General features: G+C 43.5%; 1 protein-coding gene across 2 annotated transcripts in view; it reads right to left on the bottom strand.

Annotated features, from left to right (window-relative positions):
• Positions 1-233: 233 nt before the first annotated feature.
• The window catches only part of soat2 (sterol O-acyltransferase 2), a 32,249-nt gene continuing 24,020 nt past the window's right edge, over positions 234-8,462 (bottom strand). Inside the window, exons 11-15 of one of the 2 annotated variants that reach the window (XM_045691935.1) lie at positions 7,386-7,483; positions 7,119-7,217; positions 2,897-3,032; positions 2,452-2,597; positions 234-828 (exon numbers count right to left, since the gene is read on the bottom strand). In XM_045691935.1, the coding sequence (XP_045547891.1) occupies positions 778-828; positions 2,452-2,597; positions 2,897-3,032; positions 7,119-7,217; positions 7,386-7,483 (530 nt within the window). In that variant the 3' untranslated portion in view covers positions 234-777. The remainder of the gene's footprint in view (positions 829-2,451; positions 2,598-2,896; positions 3,033-7,118; positions 7,218-7,385; positions 7,484-8,462) is intronic. The other variant, XM_045691934.1, reaches the window with a different exon arrangement.

Below are 8,462 nucleotides of genomic sequence, written 5' to 3'. Positions count from 1 at the left end.
CTGTCTGGTTTGCTTAATATAAGGAGTTTGAAATTATTTATACTTTTACTTTTGATACTTAAGTACATTTTATCAATTACATTTACTTTCAATACTTAAGTATATTTAAAACCAAATACTTTTAGACTTTTACTCAAGTAGTATTTTACTGGGTGACTTTCACTTTTACTTGAGTCATTTTCTACTAACATATCTTTACTTTTACTGAAATATGACAATTGGGTACTTTTCCACCAGTGCCCTAACCCTTACCTTAGCCCTTACCCTAACCTTAATCCAAAAACCTAACCTTAACCCTAACCCTAGCTCCTAACCCTAAACTTAACCTAATTCTAACCCTAACACTAATTCTAACCTTAACCCTAAACCCCCTAGAAATAGCATTTGACCTTGTGGGGACCAACAAAATGTCCCCAGTTGATCAAAATGTTTTTTGTTTTTGTTTACTATTCTTGTGAGGACCTTTGGTCCCCAGAAGTATAATTAAACACATCCATAGATACACAATCCATCCATACATGTTCCATCCAAACAGTAAGCATGTTTTCTACTACCTCTGTTTATAGGCCACGTTAGATCTTGTTTCCTGACAGGATTCTATCAATGAATCACACTCTCAAAAGGCCTCTGTTTTAGCCAAGGATAAAAGGCAAGGTTTACAAGCTGGGTTTGTCCCCTGACACCAAGTTCAAAGTGAACAGCTGGGATTACTGTTGAGACTCAGCCCATGTCTCAATCCCTGGATGAAGCAGGTAACTGAATGCCGTAGTTTCAGACCTAGTTGCTGCAGGACCAGGATCGAGGTGTCACCAACTCCCAGAAGCTATCCTGTTGAGAGATCACACACACACGCATAAACACACACCGTTTAGAAAAGCATTGTCACTTGTTTGGAAAACATTGCGACTGTTTTTGTGGTTTAATTTACTGCAGTGTGCTAAATCCGGGTTACACAGAGTGGTTCTTGGTCGTCTTTAAATAAATCTACTTAGAAGGAAAAGTATACACCTCACACACTTATAAAAAGAAGACGCCTGTACCATGTCAGGTATAGAGTTGAAATGTATTACGTTTTGAGTTTGTATCCTAATATTACACTTTATATACATCACAGAAGACTGAAATATAATAAAGCCGTTTGCCATAGAAACATCAGATTTTCTGCTGTTTAAAAAAAAAGTAATGTTTATTCATTTTGAAATTATAATAAATATCCATATCCACATGCTAACACGTGTGGCCTGTGTGTGTGTGTGTGTGTGTGTGTGTGTGTGTGTGTGTGTGTGTGTGTGTGTGTGTGTGTGTGTGTGTGGGAGTTGTGTGTGTGTGTGTGTGTGTGGGGAGTTGTTTGTGTGTGTGTGTGTGTGTGTGCGCGCGCATACGGGCGTGAGTGAGGGTGAAACTGTGTGTGTGACGCACGTGTGTGTGTGACGATGTGTGGGTGTTTGCTTGCGTGTGAGACTAGTGGGAAAGTGACGAGGACAGAGAAAGACGGAAACAGAGAGAGACTACTTTCTGTATTTGCGCCACAGTCAGATGAATATATTTTATGAGGCCTGACAACACTGTCATAATGTTGTACTGCAGTACTGACATAATGTTGTACTAGGTACTGCAGTATTGCAGTGCTATCATAACGTGGTACTGGGTACTGCAGTATTGTAGTGCTATCATAACGTGGTACTGCAGTATTGCAGTGCTATCATAACATTGTACTGCAGTATTGCAGTGCTATCATAACGTGGTACTGCAGTATTGCAGTGCTATCATAACGTGGTACTGCAGTATTGCGGTGCTATCATAACGTGGTACTGCAGTATTGCAGTGCTATCATAACGTGGTACTGCAGTATTGCAGTGCTATCATAGCGTTGCACTGGGTACTGCAGTGCTATCATAACGTGGTACTGCAGTATTCCAGTGCTATCATAACGGTACAACAGTATTGCAGTGCTATCATAACGTGGTACTGCAGTATTGCAGTGCTATCATAACTTTGTACTGTGTACTGCAGTATTGCAGTGCTATCATAACGTTGCACTGGGTACTGCAGTATTGCAGTGCTATCATAACGTGGTACTGCAGTATTGCAGTGCTATCATAACGTGGTACTGCAGTATTGCAGTGCTATCATAACGTGGTACTGCAGTGCTATCATAATGTGGTACTGCAGTATTGCAGTGCTATCATAACGTGGTACTGCAGTATTGTTGTGCTATCATAACGTGGTACTGTGTACTGCAGTATTGCAGTGCTATCATAACGTTGCACTGCAGTGTTTTCTAATCCTGTAGCAAGAGGAAATGTGAATCATTTTGTGGATTAATGTGCATTTCTATGAGCATTGGCTAATGTCTCATAACATTGTATTGGATCGTTCATAGTTATCTAGCTGTAACCCAGCGTAATATATGTAAACATATGGTATATAATGTCTGTGGGTGATACCTACCCCAGTGCGAGGACAGTGTATCTGGGCGTACCACTCCTGGCAGTACAGACACACCATGACCCCTTGTCCAATGAACAGACAGGTCCACATCATGATGTTCCACACAGGACTCTTCCTCTTGTCGTTCAGAGTGAAGTTGAACGCCACTGAGAGAGAGAGAGAGAGAGAGAGAGATCATCAAACCATTTTCTGTTGGCAAAGTAAATCATTTCAAGTTACAGTGTATAATCACAGAGGTATTCTTGAATGCATATTAAAGGGACTAGACTTAATCTATGTCTGGGAAACTGGCCAATATAGTCTATGGCTCTGGATCATCTCTGATGACAGTGCAGAGGCAGAACGTGTGTGTGTGTGTGTGTTTGCGTGCATGCGTGTGTTTGTGTCATGTGTGTGTTTGTGTCATGTGTGTGTGGTGTTAGGTGTGTGTGTGTGTGTGGCTCACCTCCGAAGAAAGCGAAGAGACAGAACATTACTGGGTAGAAGAATCCGAAGCCCAGGGTGAAGACATATTCATGGACCAAGGCCGACATGGCGAACACTGACAACATGGCTGCCGTACGGAACTTCCTCCTGGACAGCTACAGTCAGGGGTTACAGGTCAAAGGTTAGGGGTTGGACAGGGTCACAGGGACGAGTGGACATACACAATGAACACGACACTAGTTGTGTCCAAAATGACACCCTATTCTCTTTATAATGCACCATTTTTAACCTGATGTGGGTAACAGGGTATCGTTTGAGACACTTCGTCTCTCCATATAAAAAGCCTTCACTTGTACTGAGACTCATTTTAAAGTAACTTCTTTAACTGTGAAGCAAGTCACATAATGTCTTTGTAATACTGTTCATTTGCCATTCAAACATTCCATAATCCTGCGCCAGAGGCGAAACGAGAGGGATTAACTGCCCATCCAGCAGGTGGTGTTTTTATGAATGGTGGTCAACGAGAGTGTTGAATTTGGTTAACAAAACATTTAATGGCTTATTTAGAAGTTTCGTAATGATCAGGTTGAAACGAGCGTACTGATATACATGACATCCTGGCAACTTTGGGAAAAAAACATTATCGGAGGTGTGCCTGGCGGCACTAGTTAACACTGCCGCAAACTCATAAACCCTGTCTATTTTTACAATTTATCTTATTCAAATGATTTTAAAAATAACCTTAACCACACTGCTAACCTTATGCCTAACCTTAATTAAAACCAAAAAACACATTTTTGTTTTCATACATTTTTAAGATGACTGTGGTAACTAGTGGAAACCGTTGTGCCTATTCTTTACACATCTATCTGCCCTCTCATTGGCTAGAATGGTCCCACCTGATCTTGCCTTCTCCCGACTAGCTTCCATTTTTTTTATATGTATTTTTATTGTTAGAGTGGCCGCTACAGTATCTGGTTAATACGTATAATGGATAATCTGTGCCTGCACTAATTTCCAATTGCACACACCAAAATGCTAATTGTCTTCATATTAAATAAAATGTTATTAGTCACATGCGCCGAATACAACTGGTGTAGATATTACAGTGAAATGCTGACTTACGAGCCACTAACCAACAGTGCAGTTAAAAAAAAATACAGATATGAATAAGAGATAAAAGTAACAAGTAATTAAAGAGCAGCAGTAAAACAACAATAGTGAGACTATATACAGGGGGTACCGGTACAGAGTCAATGTGGAGGCTATATACAGGGTGTTACGCTACAGAGTCAATGTGGAGGCTATATACAGGGGGTACCGGTACAGAGTCAATGTGGAGGCTATATACAGGGGGTACCGGTACAGAGTCAATGTGGAGGCTATATACAGGGGGTACCGGTACAGAGTCAATGTGGAGGCTATATACAGGGGGTACCGGTACAGAGTCAATGTGGAGGCTATATACAGGGGGTACTGGTACAGAGTCAATGTGGAGCTATTTCCAGGGGGTACTGGTACAGAGTCAATGTGGAGGCTATATACAGGGGGTACCGGTACAGAGTCAATGTGGAGGCTATATACAGGGGGTACTGGTACAGAGTCAATGTGGAGCTATTTCCAGGGGGTACTGGTACAGAGTCAATGTGGAGGCTATATACAGGGGGTACCGGTACAGAGTCAATGTGGAGACTATATACAGGGGGGTACCGGTACAGAGTCAATGTGGAGACTATGTACAGGGGGTACCGGTTAGTTGAGGTAGTATGCACATGTAGGTAGAGTTATTAAAATGACTATGCATAGATGACAACAACAGAGAGTAGCAGTGGTGTAAAGGGGGGGGCACTGCAAATAGTCTGGGTTGCCATTTGACTACATGTTCAGGAGTCTTATGGCTTGGGGGTAGAAGCTGTTTAGAAGCCTCTTGGACCTAGACCGCTTGCCGTGTGGTAGCAGAGAGAACAGTCTATGACTAGGGTGGCTGGAGTCTTTGACAATTTTTAGGGCCTTCCTCTGACACCGCCTGGTATAGAGGTCCTGGATGGCAGAAAGCTTGGCCTCAGTGATGTACTGGGCCGTTCGCACTACCCTCTGTAGTGCCTTGCGGTCAGAGGCCGAGCAGTTGCCATACCAGGCAGTGATGCAACCAGTCAGGATGCTCTCGATGGTGCAGCTGTAGAACCTTTTGAGGATCTGAGGACCCATGCCAAATCTTTTCAGTCTTCACTCTCCTCTTGATTTTTGGTGATGTGGACACCGAGGAACTTGAAGCTCTCAACCTGCTCCACTGCAACCCTGTCGATGAGAATGGGGGCGTGCTCGGCACTCTTTTTCCTGTAGTCCACAATCATCTCCTTTGTCTTGATCACGTTGAGAGAGGTTGTTGTCCCGGCACCACACAGCCAGGTCTCTGACCTCCTCCCTATAGGCTGTCTCGTTGTGGTCGGTGATCAGGCCTACCACTGTTGTGTCATCGGCAAATTTAATGATGGTGTTGGAGTCGTGCCTGGCCGTGCAGTCATTATAATTGTTACTGTGTTCTCATTGACAGTGGTGTAAAGTACTTAAGTAAAAATACTTTAAAGTACTACTTAAGTCGTTTTTTGCGGTATCTGTACTTTACTTTACCATTTATATTTTTGACAACTGAGTTTTACTTCACTACATTCCTAAACAAAATAATGAAGTTTTTACTTCATACATTTTTCCTGACACCCAAAAGTACTCATTACATTTTGAATGCTTGACAGGAAAGGAAAATAGTCCAATTCACTCACTTATTAAGAGAACATCCCCAGGGCCTCATTTATAAAAAATGTATTAGATTTATACTTGAACTTAGTCATAAGATCATTTCCGACGGTGTGCTTACGTTCGATTCATAAAAGATACTGAGCATAAAAAACCTTGCTTACTCCGGTTCGAAGAAGCCCATTTGTAATTTACGCACCTGTCATCTATAAATCTCTAATTAACTTAGAATTGGCGGCACCTGAACGTTCCTTACAATCAGTGATTTCCCCTTCTAGAATGCTAGCACAAATGAGGGTTTAGTCAGGAATAGCCATGGACCAAAAGAGAAAAGCAAACGTTCTGGAAGACGAGATCACGGCGATGGTAGAGGAGATTGAAGACAGGCAACACGTATTATTCGGTGGACTAAATAGTGGGTTGACAAACAGCGCTAAACAGGTAGTTTGGGAGTGTGTCGCCTGCGTTTGGAAGAAAATAATAACCATACATAACCAGCAGCAAAATCACTGACGTCAAGTCTAGACTCTGAGTAGAGATAAGATCATTTCAACATCAACGTCAGGTTTTATAAATAACTACTTATAGGTGGTTTTTCTTGCGTAAATCATACTTATGATCAAAATTGATCGTAAGCCCGTTTTATAAATGAGGCCCCAGGTCATCCCTACTGCCTCTGATCTGGCAGACTCACTAAACACAAATGCTTAGTTTGTAAATTATGTCTGAGTGTTGGAGTGTGCCCCTGGCTATCCGTAAATGAGCAAAAACAAGAAAATTGTGCCGTCTGGTTTACTTAATATTTATTTTTATTTTATTTCACCTTTATTTAACCAGGTAGGCAAGTTGAGAACAAGTTCTCATTTACAATTGCGACCTGGCCAAGATAAAGCAAGCAATATAAGGAATTTGAAATGATTTATACTTTTACTTTTGATACTTAAGTATATTTTAAAACCAAATACTTTGAGACTTTTACTCCAGTAATATTTTACTGGGTGACTTTCACTTTTACTCGAGTCATTTTCTATTAAGGTATCTTTACTTTTACTCAAGTATGACAATTGGATATTTTCCCACCATTGCTCATTGGTCGTTCATTCTGACACAGGTGCGAATGCTTTTACCTAATTGAAGGAACATGTCTTTTTAACCTGTGTGTCAGCTGTATTTCCTCCAATCATCTACTGCCAATGGCTTTACTTACTCTGCAGTTTTAAAGTAGATTAAGTCATTTTTAACCTTTTTACCTCATTTCTCGTTTTTTAAGCCTTTTAAGTGTTAGAGTAGGTCAACTCTTTTTTTTACAAGCAGGGTTTAACAGGGTTGTGGACGGTCAATTCCATTTAATCTCTTAGATTATTATTATTTTTTTTAAATCTCTTGAATATTCTGTTTTCGATGCTAACACTGGAACTTGGCTCCAGTAGTGGGTCTGTATGAGATTTGGGGCTATATTTAGGGTAAGATTTAGGGGAGATAGTTACCCAGAGAAAATCTCTGTATCCGTAGTAGTAAAGCCAGTCATGAACCACCACGTTCCAGGTCCTGTAGTAATTGGCAAACGATGTCGAGTTCCACCAGTCCTGCAGAACAAAAAGGATGAAAATGATTTCATTTGGTTCTATGGCATTTTAAATAGTGGCAGGAGTTTTTCCTGGTCTGATTATAACAGACAGTGTGTTACAGAGGTATTACATGTAGACTATTTGTGTGTGTGTGTGTGTGTGTGTGGGTGGGGGGGGAAGTTATACCTTATAGAACATCCTGTCTGCAAAGCGTAGCATCTCAGCAAAGGCGTTTAGCCAGCAGTGGAGGAAGGCAAAAAACGCCAGCAGTAGCAATAACATACCTGGGAGAAGGGGAGGGAGAAGAGGGGGTGGGAGAGAAGGGAGGATAGGGAGAGGAGGAGAGAGAAGGTGGAGAGGGAGGATGGGGGAGAGAGAGAGAAGGTGGAGAGGGAGGATGGGGAGAGGAGGAGAGAGAAGGTGGAGAGGGAGGATGAGGAGAGAGAGAAGGTGGAGAGGGAGGATGGGGGGGAGAGAGAGAGAAGGTGGAGAGGGAGGATGGGGAGAGGAGGAGAGAGAAGGTGGAGAGGGAGGATAGGGAGAGGAGGAGAGAGAAGGTGGAGAGGGAGGATGGGGAGAGAGAGAGAGAAGGTGGAGAGGGAGGATGGGGAGAGAGGAGAGAAGGTGGAGAGGGAGTATGGGGAGAGAGAGAGAGAAGGTGGAGAGGGAGGATGGGGAGAGAGAGAGAAGGTGGAGAGGGAGTATGGGGGAGAGAGAGAAGGTGGAGAGGGAGGATGGGGAGAGAGAGAAGGTGGAGAGGGAGGATGGGGAGAGAGGAGAGAGAAGGTGGAGAGGGAGGATGGGGGGAGAGAGAGAAGGTGGAGAGGGAGGATGGGGAGAGGAGGAGAGAGAAGGTGGAGAGGGAGGATGGGGGAGAGAGAGAAGGTGGAGAGGGAGGATGGGGGAGAGTGAGAGAAGGTGGAGAGGGAGGATGGGGAGAGAGAGAAGGTGGAGAGGGAGGATGGGGGAGAGAGAGAAGGTGGAGAGGGAGTATGGGGAGAGGAGGAGAGAGAAGGTGGAGAGGGAGGATGGGGGAGAGAGAGAGAAGGTGGAGAGGGAGGATGGGGAGAGAGAGAAGGTGGAGAGGGAGTATGGGGAGAGGAGGAGAGAGAAGGTGGAGAGGGAGGATGGGGGAGAGAGAGAGAAGGTGGAGAGGGAGGATGGGGAGAGAGAGAAGGTGGAGAGGGAGGATGGGGGAGAGAGAGAAGGTGGAGAGGGAGTATGGGGAGAGGAGGAGAGAGAAGGTGGAGAGGGAGAGGAGGA

This window comes from Salmo salar, chromosome ssa12 (genome assembly GCF_905237065.1).
Source record: "Salmo salar chromosome ssa12, Ssal_v3.1, whole genome shotgun sequence".
Lineage (NCBI taxonomy): Eukaryota > Metazoa > Chordata > Actinopteri > Salmoniformes > Salmonidae > Salmo > Salmo salar.
The sequence above is the reverse complement of the archived record's forward strand: the minus strand, read 5'-3'. Positions and strand labels throughout refer to the sequence as shown.